The sequence below is a fragment of the Balearica regulorum genome, chromosome 27 (assembly GCF_011004875.1).
Source record: "Balearica regulorum gibbericeps isolate bBalReg1 chromosome 27, bBalReg1.pri, whole genome shotgun sequence".
Lineage (NCBI taxonomy): Eukaryota > Metazoa > Chordata > Aves > Gruiformes > Gruidae > Balearica > Balearica regulorum.
This window is the reverse complement of record NC_046210.1, coordinates 1,207,655-1,222,895: the sequence shown is the minus strand read 5'-3', so window position 1 is coordinate 1,222,895 and position 15,241 is coordinate 1,207,655. Positions and strand designations below refer to the sequence as shown.

Below are 15,241 nucleotides of genomic sequence, written 5' to 3'. Positions count from 1 at the left end.
GATTTTTTTTGACATATAAAGGATGGGAATATTAAGCTGAAGAAATAAAGGCTTTTCTTGCGGGGCAAACACTAGGTCTGAATCCTGGTCCACCATCAGTTTAGCTGGGCTCAGGTGGCACAAGGCATAATCCCAGTCCCCAAAAACACAACCTAAACCCGTGTCATGGAGGTTTATTAGAACTTTTCTGTGAATTCAGCGGCCAAGTCAGTTCTCCAGGCTGATGGAAAGGGCAGGATCTTGGTGTCTGCTTATAACAGGTGTAAATAAGCCCAAAATCAAATGAGACAGTCTGGATTAAACTGTTAGGACATGTTTGAGACTGGTTGTGAAGTCAGTGGAGCTGTGGGAGGTTGCAATAGCTACTGGGATTGCAGCAGGTCCAGTAAAGGATTTGTGTTTAATAGTAGCTGGTTTAAAAGGGGAAAAAAATAATGCTGTTTTTAACAAACAGGATGGGAATGGATGGTTTGACCTTGCCAGGTTCCTTCCTACCATCAGAGCTTGCAAAAACCTCTCTCCTCTGCAGAAAGACGAGCAGTAGCAGTACAGAAATGTGGCTGGCTTGCACAGTGCCAGCTTGCAAAGCATCACGTGTGCCGCCAGATCTGGGGGTGATTTTCTTCCAACAGCTTTAGGGTCTTTGCATGCATTTTTGGGGTGCATGCCCACCTCAAATGCAAGGTGCTGCATGTTCAGGCCCTGTAGCCACGCTCTCCACTCTTGCACTCTCTTGTCCTCCCGGGAGCTTTGATTGAATAGTATCTCCAAAGTGTAACGAGTGGGTCAGGCTTGTGCCTGGTGCAACTCCCACAGGGAATGGGGTTGGCCCCAAACCCGTGCTGCCACGCCATCTCCTCCTCGGTTTGTACCTGCAATCTCATTTGGCCTCCTCTTCGCCTAGCGCTAATTGCATTTGAGCTGGATTTTGTAGGGCTGTTTTCTATTTTGCTAATTAAAGAGGCGTCTCTGTGGCTCCGCGATGAAGATTTTGTTGTGGTTCTCATGTAATGCAGGGTCTTAAACCAGCTGCAAACAGCTGACAGCAATGCAGAAATGCCCCAGAGGAGCTGTTACCTAACATAAGCAAGACAGACTCTTATTTTCAGAGCTGTCTGGGCATGGTAGGGTCAGGGATTTCCAGAGAGCCCTGGGACATTGTTTTTTGGACCCTGGGTGCTGAAAACTGGTCTCAAGGTGAAATCATCTGTATGTTATTCTATCTACGAGAAATGCAGGATCAGAGCACTTGTAGAAGCCTGGGGTTTGCAATTTAAAGGTCTTTGGTGTGGGGATTTAGGATCTTGTATAGGATGGAGGAGCCCGTAGGAGTTATGGGACAGTGATGTTGGAGGAGGGGACTGCCATCTCCTTTTGCCTTGTCCAGCCTAGATGGTTGCTGTGGGCTGTTATCTCCCAGAGAAGCTGGCAAGTAGAGCGGATTTCCCCTTCCCTTAGCAAACTGAAATGGCAGCTAATGAAATTGGAATGGATCAGACATCTATTTCGAAACCAAAAGCAGGAGAGGGAATCGGTGGTTAGTAGCGGCGAGCAGCCACTGAATTGAATCGAGGTGAATCGCTGGCTCCTGTTGCAGATGCAGCATCTCACCTGCGCCAAGGTCTCCGTCTGCTTCCCCCCACGTGAGCAGGCTGAGAACAGGCATGTTTCCTAGTGAAAAAAACCTCACGTGCACATCCTGGTCTCTGATACCCTCTGCATGCCGGGGTTGTGCTTTCTGGGTTCCATTTGCCAAGAGAACTTGCTAGTGTTGGGAGAAGTTCTCTACTTTCACTATGAACTGAAAAAATAATATTATTTTTCATCATGGCATTGCAAACAAGCCGGCTGCTGCCGGCGCCTTCCTTAAATAACTGCACCAAGGCTGTGCAAGCAGGGGAGGGTGTTTGACAGTGGCTCAAGCACCTGTCCCTGCAAAGTTATTTTGGGGCAGTAAAATAACATCTCAAGCTCTGCACTGTGCAAGTGGGTTTGCGCAGTTTGGAGAGACACTGCTGACCTGCAAGTTATTTTCAATCCCTACCAAATATTTGGAGTTTGGCTATTTAAAAGCTTCTGCTTAGCATCTGCTTTCCCGACTGCCCTCATCTGTCTGCAGAGCCCCTGGCTCGCCAAAGAGCATGGGATGCTCAGGCTTTGAAGCGGCGCCTGGCTTCCAGCGACAAATCATTCATAGGTTAATGGTGGCATTTTTCTCTTGAATTAGCTGTTTGAAAAAGCGATGGCCCTGGTGTACAGCTGAATGGCAAATGATCTGTCGAAGTCAGGTCCTGAGCTCGCACTGGTTGCTGCTTCAGTCCCTGGGGGCTCAGCCCCATCCCATCCGCATCCCATCCGGTTGTCTAAGGCAGCGGCATTTCCTCATGCTGGCTGTATTAATTACGGTGGGCCAAAATAATTAAGGTTGGAAAACACCTCTGGAGATCAGCTGGGCCAGCCAGCAATGCAAATAAGTAAGATAATAAATGATACGATCCAGCTCTCTGCAACCTGCCGCTTGCTGCTGACTGGCAAACTCATCTCATTTGTCTTGCAGAGAGACCTTTGCCAAGCTCAGGTTGGCTTTAAACATCTCTCCGTGCATGTGTCCTCTACTTTGGCTCCAGCACAATCTCACAGCCCTAATTCATTGCTCCACGGGACTGCAGATCACAAATGCCTTCCCCCCATCCCTTTTTTTTTTCCTTAGCTCATGACATTTAACTCGCCACATGACTCGCAGACTTCAAAGAGCAAACCGTGGAGGACCACTGCACTGGCAGACCAGTGGGGTTGCCCAGACCCTTTGGAAATGCCAGATTTAATTAGCTAGCACCTTAACGGGAAGGAGAGAGGTTCCTGCTGAGTCCTCCCAGCCTGAGCTGATGCTGCGGAGCCCCCTTTTGTCACTTGTTTTTTAAGCAGTTGAGTGAATTTTGGGGTATTTGGACTCAGTAAATCCCAAACCGTTTTTTTTCCCTGTTATTGTCTGTCCAAAATACCCCTGGTAAAACTCTATTTACCTCTGGCAGGAATAACTCTCGCCCCAGGAAGCCTTTAGAGATACGGGTTGCAGGTAAGGTGCTGCAAAAACTAGAGCCGTACCTGAATAAGCCCCTGGAGGCAATGCAGACCTCATCCCCACAGCCAAAATATTGCAGTTTTACATGAGCATCCAAAAAGGGCCGGGAGCATGGCATGGCACAGGGCAATGTTTGGACCACGAGCAGCCCTAAACTCACCTTATTAACCTTAATATGCCCCAAGATGATACCGATGGAGATTTTTCTACCGTCAGCTCCATAGCACTGGCCCTCGCTAGGGTAGGAGGAGGATTTCCCCATCCCAAGGAGCTTTGAGCCATTCTCATCCTTCCTAACTTCCATTTTATACGTTTTTTGCATTTTTTTCTGCACGGTGACTTGTCCCCACTAACAGAAAAGTTCAACTCACATTTTTCCGTATGCTTTAGTGCTGTGCTCTGGCCACTCCACCAGACACACCAGCCGCCCTGGTAGCTCCTCCATCACTGAGTAGTAACCCTGGGGGAAAGCCAGCAGGAAAGCCAGAAGCCAGATAACACCAATGACCACCTTGGTGGCGGTGGCCGAGAGCCGGGGTTGCAGCGGGTGGATGATAGCCATGTACCTGCAAGGTGGGAAAAGGAAAAATCAAGGCTGGAAAGCTCCAATGTTGCAGTTTTGGGGGCTGTTTTAAGTCTCCCTTGGATAGGGCTGTACTTTTGATACCCCCTTAATGCATCCTGGCAGCCCCTCACTCCACACAATGCAAACAGCATCGAATAGTCCATCGAATTATGGAGGATTCCCTGGCCAATACTCTAATTGCAGTATTTTACCCTTGAGATTTCAATCCCTTTTGAGACATTCATTGACTTTTAGCTGAAAACCAGCTTCGCTAATGCAACCGGCTGTTTCTGCAAAGACCATTTTGTACAAAGCCAGCCGTGATGCTGCTGTCTGGCAGCAGCCACTTTGGCAGCACCCAGTAGTTTTGCACCCACGCAAAATCAGATTTCTGTGGTAGATCGCAGTGCCAAGTGTTACAGGAGGAGAACCAAAAATAAGAGTGCTGGACTGGCATAGGATGCGTGATCTGAGATGCCACCTGTATCTGCCCAGCTCCCAGGCTCTTTCCCCGGAACATCAGTCATCATAGGTGAGGAAAGCTCCAGTGGTGATGAGGTGGATTGAATTTATCCCTCTGCGAATCTGTTTTTGCAAAGCAGGCAGCAGCCAGCAGTGCTGTAAGGATTAAGTGAGAACATCGCATATTTTTTATTTTATTTCCCCCCTGCTCCATGTCAAGCTTCGGGAAAAGGAGAAACATTGCATCACTCTGCATGTTATCACCTGAGGTGTTTGCAGCCTCCTCTGTTTCTCCCTTCATCCCTTCTCCTTGCAGAGGATGGACAGTTTTTTCTTCTATTTTTTTCCTAGATGGCAAATACTCCCTGTGTTTCATTTTTCGGGTGGCCCCTTGCAGAGCAAAGACATAGGGATTAATATATAAATACGCAGGAGGTACTGCCCCAACTCTTCCTCTGCCTCAGGGTACCAAACCTTATTGGCTTTGTGCAGCTGAAAAATCCACCTGATCCACCTGATAATTATCCCTTGAAAAAATGTGTGGTGCTTGAAATCGAAGCTGGTTAGAAAGAGCCAAGGCAATGGGTGTTGGCGCTGCTCTGGCACAGCCGCTGGTGATGCATCAAGGTCTCCTGTTTTCTGCATCTGTGTTTCTTATTTCTTCCTTATCGTACTTGTGGTTGGCTTCCAGGCACCCCATGGGGACTTGTCTCCATCCTCTTCCTCATCCTTCAAATACCTGGCATTGGTTGAGCCCCTTGTTAGCAGGTTTGCTGAGCTGGATGAGGTTTGAGGGAGCTTTATTGTGGGGTTCAGAGTGGGTTACTCTGAGCTTACACTCCCAAGCAGCAAGGTTGAACTCAAGCATGCAAACAGTGGAAAACGAGGGATTTCCACAAAGGTTGGGCCATTTCTGTTGAAATACTTGCTTGAAGAAACATCTGAGGCTGAGACCTCCAGAAAGCAAAGCCAGCGCTTGATTGCAACCAGCCAAAAATGCTTTTACATCTCCCACCTTGTTTCTGCCAGTGCATGTCAGTGGACTTTTCTCATCGGTTTAAAGCCCGTTGCAGCTGCAGAAGCCCTCGTGGTTGATAAAACCTCCAAATAACCACCGTAACGATGAACTAAACCCCAATGGCATCACCCAGAGACCTTTCCAACTGCCATCAACTTGTCTGGAACTCTGTCTCATGGTGGAAAGTAGATGGCAAAATTCATCCAACCACGCTGGCATTGCAAGGACAGGGTCAGGGAGGGAGGATGGAGCAAACTAGCAGAAAACTGGCCCTAAATCTTATTTTTCAGCAGCAATTCCCAATCCATCGGTCCTGAGCAACCTCTGAAATATTCCCTTGGGTATGTTCTGGGTTCAGCTGCCCATCAGGATTAAAAATGGGAATAACAACAGTTGTCCCACACAGGGGCTCTGACGGAGCAGGAAAAAAATAATAAAAAGGGTCTAGGCTGCTTGGAGGAGCTGCTATTACAGACCATAAAAATGCTGGAGATGGATGGAAATGTACAAACATCCTGAAAATAATTAGACCATTATTTCATATTAAAATATCGTATAATTATATGATAATTGTATCACTAAGCAGAAAATTGTCCTAACATTTTAATAACTGCTTCCTTTTTTTTTTTTTTCCTTTTTTTCCCCCCCTCCTCTCCTCGACAAGAACATTTGATACAAAATCAAACAGAGGAGAGACAGAAGGCAGAGAATGTGATTTTGCGGCTGCCTTAGCCTGGGTGACAGCCGCCGTCTTGCTTCTGTTGGGGTGGAAAAGTATCAGTACAGGGAGCAAAGCCGCTTTTTTTTGCCTTCTTCCAGCACTGGGTCTGCTGTGCTCAAATAACTCTAATTTCCTTGCAGGTTGGTTGGACTTTCCATGTTTCTCTACCCAATAGGTTTGTGTATATGTCTGTCTTTTTTGAGGGGTTTTTTTTGGCTACCACAGGATCTTTTTTTGTATCCAGAATACAGGTCTCAAAAAACCAGTTTGCTTTCTGGCAATTCTGCTCAGTTTTGAGCCAAACCCTTTCCTGTGGTGCATTTCTACAGTGGGGTTTCAGCTAACCTAAAATAAATCCTTCCTATCCTTCCTTCCGAGCAAGCGAATGCTTGCTATACAACAAAAAAAATGACCAGTCAATTGTGACTTTGCCTTTCAGGAAAAAAAAAAAAAAGCTTGCTAATCTATTTTTTGTTAATACGAACAAGTTTGCATTCAAATGGAAATGCAGAGCATGGGCACGGGATGCATCTGCAACGCCCAGGGTGTCTGTAAGGTGCTGGCAGGTGGTTGGCTCTGTGCATGTTTTTGCAGCGCTGGGCACAAAAGGAATCAATCAGAGCTTAAGTGTCGGGAAGCTGCTGCCCTCCTCGGCTCGGCCACGCAGATCCCGGCCACGCCGGCGAGAAGCAGGCTCTTGAAAGCAAGGCTAATGAGCTTATTAGCTCATATTTCTCTTCGCAAAGTGCCTCTGTGGCCCCACTCTGCCCATCTCCCTAACATGCTGTATCCTATTAGAGAGATTTATTTATTTTTTTCTCTGCCATCCAAGAGGGCGGTTTTCCCATCCATAAAAAATGGGGTGTTGCAGTTTGCTGGGGATGGTCGTTCGCGGGAGGTGAGGACGAGGAGCACGTCCCTATGTAAGCATCCTGCCTTCGCCGCTGCGACAGTTGACAAACTGCTGTGGGGTCTGAAAGTCCTATTTTTTCCTAAGGAATTGGTTCTTGGTTGAGGATTTAAGGGCAGATTTCCTGTGTTAGGGAAAGGTTTTGTTCCTCGTGCAGGCAGTGCGTGGGGGTAGCACCAGGAATGGGGTGATTTGCCTGCAGAAGATGTTGGGTTGGAAGACTTAATGATACCTTTTCCTCAAAATAAAGTGACCTGCCATTTCTCTCCTTTTGGATGGAAGCACAGTGTTCGAGTACAAACCATCGTTATGTTTTGCAAAGTTGCCCAGCTCCTTGCTGGAGAGACCCAGTGCCCGTGCAGCTGCATTTTCCTTCCACCTTTCCCACCATGTTTCATGTTTTAAATCCTCCACATTTAATGGGCTTGGCACTAAAGCACACAACTTTACACCAGACGCTCTTTGATGACATTGGTAATGCTGTTTACTGCTGTTTAGATATTTTATTGTGGTTTTAGGGGGCATTACCATGACTACACAATAGCGTTTGAGTACGACGTCGTACCAGGGTAGCTCCAAGCGTATCAGTTATTAACTAGATATTGCATTCGAGGCAGTGTAGCCATCTATTAATTGCATCTGGAAATCTGGAGTCTGCTTGGATAACTGACATAACGATTGTTTCCACCCTCATGGAGATGAGATTAATATAATAGCAAAAATTTATGAAGCATCTTTCATCCCAGAGTTTCCTTATCTGCTTCATTAAGTAATAAGGATACGACAGATAAGAGATGAGTAATCAAGAGGACACAGAGTTTGTGCGGCGCATTTTACTGCGCAACGATTTCCTACCCTGAAATCAGTCCCAGGGGAGTTTGCAATCAAATCAGAGCAGATGCCCTGGATGAGGTGGGTGAAAAACCTCCAGCACGGCTCTGAGTCTTTCCTACTCAAGAAATTAAAAGCTTCTCCATAGAGAAAAGCCTGCCTTTTTGCTTTCTGCGAGGATTGCATTGCAACAGTGTGGATGCAAAAATACTGTCCCTCGAACAGGTTTGCATAGCGAAGCTTGGCCTCATCGTGCTGGCCCCAAATACCTCGTATCTGGACGACAGCCGAGGAGGTTCGCTGAGCCCTGCATGCTTGAAACACAATGCTGGGGGCGAAGGCACCGCAAGCAGCTGATTCCTCCTATTTATTGCTTCGACATAAACCAGTGTCCGTCCAAACCGAGGGACGGACAGCGTGCGTCCTGAGACCTGAGTGATGCTCAATGCTCGGCAAAGCGTCTTCATCAAGCAGGTTTCTCACCAGCAGAGAAACCACTGGGCCACTGAGGAAGTGAGAATTAATTAAGGAATAAATAAAGGATAACCCAAATGTCTCACCAGAGGTCCTCAAACTCCTGTGGTGGCTTTGTGGCAGAACCCAGCTTGCAGATGAGCACCACGATCACCCCTAAAACCTGAGTCTCCTGCATCCCCCAGCCAACAGTCACTAATTCATCTTAGTTCTGTATTTATTGCCACGGGAATTTCAAGTCCCCTCTTCTTTTCAAAGGAGAGGGGCGAAAAAAGATGTAATTTATTTTTTGACAGGTTGAATTCATATCTAGTGGCTATTGGGGGGAATTAATTCCAGTTAACACCCATCAGATCAGAGACTACTCCTGGGGGCATAGGCATAAACCAGCCTTTATGAGTGACCCCTTACTAAGATGTTCCCTTGTCCCTCCCCATCCCTCTGCTTTCTAACCCCAGCTGGGAAATCACTGCTTCGAGCTAGCTCCGTGCTGGGTATCCAGCAGCTTCGTAGGGTTTTTGCTGTGTTCAGTCATGCTTCATTTTTCAGGAATGCAAAAAAGCTACTTTGGTTATTGCTAGCTGGTGCATAGGCAGTGCCGCAGGGTGGCTGGTGCAGGGGATGCCAGCCCTAAACCCTGGGCTCCTTTTGCTTTCCCCTTGCTTTTCCATCTTCCAAATTACATCCCAGCAGAGCAAGATTACACAGCGCTGGGCACAGATCAAAGTCCTGCTTTCTAAACCCCAGAAGTCCATTAAGTCAAGATTAAAAAAAAAAAAAAACAACAAAACCCTGGTGCTATATTAGGGTGTAAATGACTAATTAATCTGTGCGCTGATGTAATTTGTCCTCTCCGGAGGGTTTCTTTCTGCAGTAATCACCTCTTGGGGAAGGCATGGGGTCACTGAGCTGGTGAATATGTTCCTGATATTCAGCTGGTTCATCTAACCTGAGAGTTCAAGCTTGCAAGCAGTAAATAATTTTCCAAGCCAGTTTTTCTGCTGCAGATAATACGGGGTTGGGGAGATATTACCAGGTCTCGGCTGCAGACTAGCAATTTTAGGAGTCGCAGTGGTGAATGAAGGTTCGCAGATTTGATGTTTCTTCTGCAGCTCCTGCTTACACATTGATAGATCTTAAGATGCCTAATATAATTTGATAACCCATTTGGAAATAAAAAAGGAAATATAAAGAAGATCCCAATTGGATTGGCCAGCCCTGCGTGCTGGTCTTGGCAGCATTTGTGCTGGTGGAGGTCAGAGAAGGGGGTCTTTTAATGAGCAAAAGCAGAAAGTTGGTCTAGGAGTTGCAGGAGATTAGTCCCACCATATGTCATTTTTACAGCTTCTCTAGAGAGGAGGACACTTTGCAGAAAGAGGGAAATCACTTTGTATTAAATAGCCCGAGCTGCACAGTCGGTCTTCACCCTGAGTTCACGGCAGGGCTCTCACCCTTCTCATCAGGATTCGTTCAGGATGCGGTGTTTTCAACTTAGCTCACAAAGTTTTGAGATTAAAGATGATTTTTTTTTTTTCTGATTCTGCAAGTAATCTGGAATCTTCACCTTCAGCTGCATTCCGGGTTGTCCGTTATCACAGAAACTCATTCTTTCATCCAAATTTTGCTAACAGTGTGGACGAGCAGTGGTGCTCAGAAATGAATCCACGTGTGCAGGAGAGAGAAAATGTCAATGGTTTATCTAACACTGCTCTATCCCATGTGCCACAGATATTGCAACAGCCTCTTAGGGATGTCCAGAGGATTTTTTTTTTCCTCTAAGGGTGGCTGGGACTCACCATGGGTACTGCTGGGCTCTCACTTTTCCTGGCAGATTGGAAAAAACCCAGGATTTTCTGTCTCTCTCTTTCAAGTGAATTAATTCATAAGGAGAGTTTGAAGCTGGAAAAGGACATGCAATGTGCTCTGGCACTGATATGCCTGAAAACGAAAGACATGGCAAATTTTGTAGTGCCAAGGTGAGCTGTTTAGCCTCCACTTCTGCAGGATGCTGAGAAGCAGCATCATGGCTTTTCCTGAGCAGACTTTACCAGCTGCCAGCCTCGACTCCTGAATTTCCTGTTGTTGCAGGGTTCAGAATAATACTCGTTATAGGATTAACTTTTTATTTTTTTCAGAGCAGTTGTGCCCAGGCTGAAATAGGTCCTGGTGAAAGAGCGGATGGTCTAGCTTCAAGCAAAAGCTTTTTTTTTCTTGCACAAACCCATAGCAAGTCTTGCAAAAAAGCCGTTGGGAGAATCAAACCCACTTCTCCACTTGCTCTCTCAATGCCTGTTACAGCTGTGCCAACTCTTTCCAAGGCGGTTTCATATCCTCCGTTCTGGAAATTGCTTACAGAAAGCAAAAGCGGAGATGATTTAGGGGAGCAATCTGCAGACCGACACTCCTCCAATCCTTCAGACTCTGTATCCAACCGCTCTGATAGATGGCTTAATGCACTTTGGGAACATGAGGCACATTCAGTTCTGCTTTCCTTTCCTAGTTTTTGATGAAAATCAGAATTGCAGTCAGGTTTTATTTCAGATACGTCCTGGCTGTGAATAGAGCCCATTTTGCTGAGCTTACCTGGCTCTGCTGCTCTGAATTCAGGTACTTGCTTTGCTTATTCCCTCACAGTTTTTTGCTGCTTGCCAGGACAAATTCTTCCCTTTTAGGTTCCTGGAACCGGTTCCTGCATTTCATGCATTTAAGTTACTATAGTCAGGTCTCAGACACAGGGAAACAAGCGATTTTCCAGCGCTCAGAGATGCTGTGGCATGCTGCTTGCCTGGAGGGGCAGAGGATGGGCTTTACTGCCTTCACCTTTCAATTTTCTCACCTCGATGGAAATTTGGGGCCAAGAAAAGCAGCAGGTAGCTCTGTGCAGGAGGTGTTTGCACACCGAGGCTGCACCTTCTTTTGGGTCCTTCTTGGTGGGAAGCCAAGACGCACGGGTTTTGCAGCCCAGCCATGGGAAAACCAAGCCTCTGTTAAGGGTTTGCAGATGCAAGAAGAAAGCTGGAAATGCCAATTCCCACCACCACCACCAAAATTCAACCCCAGGCTCGCAGACCTGCCTTTGCTCCCCATTTTACACATGCTCTTCCAGCTTCCCCAGCAGTTTTGCTTTTCTGGTTATTCTGGGGTGTGGACTGAGGGCTAAAAACCAAACTATTTAAAAAAATATCTCTAATTCATCCTAACCTGAAAGGGGCTTTGCTGGCTGATCCCCAATATCCTTGAAATGCAGATGCTCCTGAAACAGAGCCAGCAACGCCACTGGGTAGGAACAGAGCCATGCTGGTAGTATTCCTCTTTTTATCTGTTATTGTCTTAATTCTCCTCAAGTCTCCAGTATGAGAGCTTAGCTATGTCCGATTTATTTTGGGGAATGGGTTTTGTAACCACTCCAGAGGAAAACAAAACCCAAGCCTGTTTTTAACGACTTGGAGAGCATCATCCATTTCAAGCTCTGTTTCCCAAGCTGTCAGTGCGTGAGTTGTGGTAGCACTGTAATTTCTCCGTGCCAGTTTGTGCAGCACTTAGACATCAGCTCAAAATGTGCTGGCATACGGCAGTGCAAATCTCCTCCCCCCCTTCGCATGTATCCCCAGCCAAAATGTCTTTTACTCCCTGGGAAGAAGGGCCAAAAAGAGGCATTGCAGACCTGAGCTGTCTTTGGGAAATATGTTGCATTGGAAAAATCTGTTGTGCTTGAAATGCTGGTACTCAAGAGGGAATTGCAAGCTGTTTGAGAGCCTCATTTTCTCTCCAGTGCTGGTGTGAAAATGCCATCAAATAAAAGATTTCTTGGAGGGGAAGAGAAGAGAGGGGAGCTGCATGCTGGAGGTGCTTGCTGCACAGCTATTTTGTGTCCCTCGACCCCTGGCTCATCACTCTGCAGTGAAAAAGACAGCTTCCCTGCTGCCATCACACCCTGCTGAACTTTTGATCGCGGCAAAACGCAAGTGGGATCTCACTCTGCTGGCAATCCCCGGCCATCGAGCAGCACCGGCAGAAACCAGGCAGTGAAAAAAACCCACTAACTAAGCTGTGCTGGCTACAGAGAAATCCCCGGCACCTACCTCTCCGCTTTAATGCCCATTAATAAGATCAAGGTGGGTTTGCCTGGGGGGATGTGCCAGCACGCAACGCGACGACACGCTCACCAAGTCAAGATGCCTTGCCCGAGCCCAAGCCTCTCTCCGAGGGTCCTTAGATGGTTCCCAACCAGGATCAAGCAACGCGAAACAGCTCCTGCAGCGCAGCAGAGGCACATCTGACACAGGCATGTATTTTATGTCATGAGGTGATGCCATTTTGTGCTAAATATCGAGTTCACTTTTAAATGAGGAGATTGGAAAAGGAATAGATGGCTCTGCAGAGGAGCTGGGAAGGGAGAGCACAGTGATGCTACAAATGCACACCCAAGACACGCTACCAACATGCACGAGGGTTACAAAGCCTTTTCTCGAGCTCCTTTCACAGACCTGACAAAGGATTCCCAAAGCCACCTGCAACCAGTGCAGGGAGAGGGATTATTTCTAGCCTTCTTTTACCAAAACGAGCTTTATTTTTAATTGCAATGTCCTCCCATGACCGGAGATCAGATAGAGCTGAGCAAAGCACCCAGGTGGAGGCAGACCTGGGTGCCAGGGAGGGTTTGGAGTTTGACGCTCAGAGCTCACCTGTCCAGGGCAATGGCTGTCATGGAGTAGATGCTGGCGAAGACAGCAGCGATGGGGAAGAAGTTGTGAAACTTGCAGTAGAGCAGCCCGTAGTACCACTCGTTGTGGATGGCGTAAGTGAAGTTCACCACTGTGTTGAAGGCAGACATGGAGGCTTCAGCAAAAGCCAGGTTCACCAAGAAGTAGTTGGTGACGGTGCGCATCCTCTTGTGAGCCAGGATGATCCACATCACCACCACATTCCCCACCACTGACACCACCACGATGAGGGCGTAGGCGACAGCCCACAGGGCCACCTGCCACGGGGGCTGCACGAACTGGTTCACAGAGGACTCATTCATGGAGGTGTTGAGTAGCCACTGGTGCTCCAGCTCCGCTTCCAGCGGCAGAGCGTTATCCATCGCACCACGATGGAGACAGAGCAGGCACACGGATGCTTTGGGGTTCGGGTCCCTCCCGGTTAGGGCGCAGTAGGATCAGGGTACAACAAGTTTGGGGCACACAGCTAGTTCGGGGTGCAGGTCCCTCCTGGTTCAGGGTGCAGCCATTTGGGGGGGCATGGCTGGTTCAGGGTGCAGTCGGTTTGGGGTGCATGGCTGGTCTGAGGTGCAAGTCCCTCCTGTCTCTGGGGGCAGCTGGAGAAGGGTGCCCCGCCATGTCAAGGCACACCACTAGTTTGGGGCACAGGTCCCTCCCCGTTCAGGCACAGCTGGACTGGGGTGCACAGCTAGTTCAGGGCACGGGTCCCTCTGTATTTGCTTGCAGCTGCATTGGGGTGCAGATTCCTCCTGATGCAGGGTGCAGTCAGTTCGGGATGCAGATCCTTCCCTGTTCAGGACCAGAGAGGGATGCGGGTCCTTCCCAGTTTGGGACCAGAGCAGGATGTCCGTCCCTCCCGGTTTGGGTGCAGCCGGTTCGGGATGCAGGTCCCTCCCGGATCGGGTTCGGAGCGGGACGATGCGGGCCCCTCCCGGTTCAGGACGAGCGCGATGCGGGTCCCTCCCGGTTCGGGATACAGGTCCCTCCAGGTTCAGGACCGTGTCGGGATGCGGGTCCCTCCCGGTTCAGGAGTGGAGCGTGATGTGGGATGCAGGTACATCCCGGTTCAGGAGCGGAGCGGGATGCAGCTCCTTACCGGCTCGGGAGCGGAGCGGAATGCGGGTCCCTCCCGGCTCGGGGTGCAGCTAGCTCGGGGTGCGGGTCCCTCCCGGCTCGGGACCGGAGAGGGATCCGGGGTGCAGCCGGTGCCGCGGAGCCGGCTGCGGTAGGCGAGGCACGACCTTTTATAAGCGAGGCGGGCGGTGCCAGCGAGCGATGGGCAGAGCCGGCACAGAGAGCCCTCCCTCGGCCCCCCCCAGTCCCCTCCGCCCACCCCGCGGGGGCTCCGCTGGCACCGGGAGCTGCAGCCCCCCCGTGCCGCTGCCCGTGGCGCAGAGCTGCCCTTCGCAGCGGGCAGGAACCCCCAGGGTTTTCCGTACCCCTTCGCACCTCATTTTCTTGCCTCCTCATCCTCATGCCTTCGCATCCTCTCTCCGACCTCTTCGCCCTCAAAAATCTTTCTTTTGGGGGGTTAATGGGCGTCTGGGCCAAACATGCTCTGAAGTCACCAGGAGTTTAAAACATGCTGATAATTATAAAGCTTTTATATATATTATATTATAAATCTTTCCAATATAACAGCCGTGGGATTTCTCCAAACGGTTTTACATTGTGGTCGGCGAGTGCTTTGCACCCCCGATGAACAAAGCAAATGTTTGACTTCTCTAAGAAGGAAAAGGTCTTCCTGCTCCGGTGCGACCAGCTTCCTACCACTGCGAACAGGACGTTTCATTTGAGTGCCTCTTCGCTCATAAAGCAAAGGCAGCTCCTGTTGGGCTGGCAAAACCTTCTCCGTGAAAAGAATAATTTCTCCCATGAATAAGCTGTTGGAATTTAATTAAACTGCAGAGATTCGCACCTTCCCACAGTCCGGGTTTATAATATCCACCAGACAGGGGTGATTTTAACTTACTCCTCCAGTGTTGTGTTATTGCCAAGCATGGCAAAAAAATAACAACTGTGTTGCTCCCTGCCAGCAGAGCTGGTTTTCCCTTGGGATGTACCAATGAGGGGGAAAATAGCCTTGGAAAGCGGAGTGCATCCCTCTGGTTTGCTAAAGGATGCTCCTAAATCACATTTTCGGGACGCAGCCTCCCAAATTGGTGGAAGAGGAGCACTGACCTGGAAGAACTGGGAGAAATTTGGGTTTGAATTGCACACTGAGCGTCGTGGCGGGAGGATGCTCGGCTCTTACACCGGAGCAAGTGCTTAGGGAAGCCTGAGGTACTGAAAAGCTTTAGTCCCCAACAGCAGGTCAGTTGTTGAAGCGAGACAGAAGCTTTTTAACCTGAGGATTTCAACCAGGGGGTCCATGTTGCCAGCAGCTCTGGGAGCAGGGGCTGCCTGGGTGATCACAGAGGGGTCCAGGCCAGTGGCCGAGCGCTCTTCCTGCAT

The 15,241-nt window shown here is 48.8% G+C and overlaps 1 protein-coding gene across 2 annotated transcripts in view; it reads right to left on the bottom strand.

Annotated features, from left to right (window-relative positions):
• Positions 1-13,966, bottom strand: part of VDAC3 (voltage dependent anion channel 3) — a 107,797-nt gene extending 93,831 nt beyond the window's left edge. The window contains exons 1-3 of one of the 2 annotated variants that reach the window (XM_010302482.2): positions 13,846-13,966; positions 12,749-13,804; positions 3,454-3,648 (exon numbers count right to left, since the gene is read on the bottom strand). In XM_010302482.2, the coding sequence (XP_010300784.1) occupies positions 3,454-3,648; positions 12,749-13,149 (596 nt within the window). In that variant the 5' untranslated portion in view covers positions 13,150-13,804; positions 13,846-13,966. Of the gene's footprint in view, positions 1-3,453; positions 3,649-12,748; positions 13,805-13,845 lie in introns of those variants that run through there. The other variant, XM_075736803.1, reaches the window with a different exon arrangement.
• Positions 13,967-15,241: the final 1,275 nt, after the last annotated feature.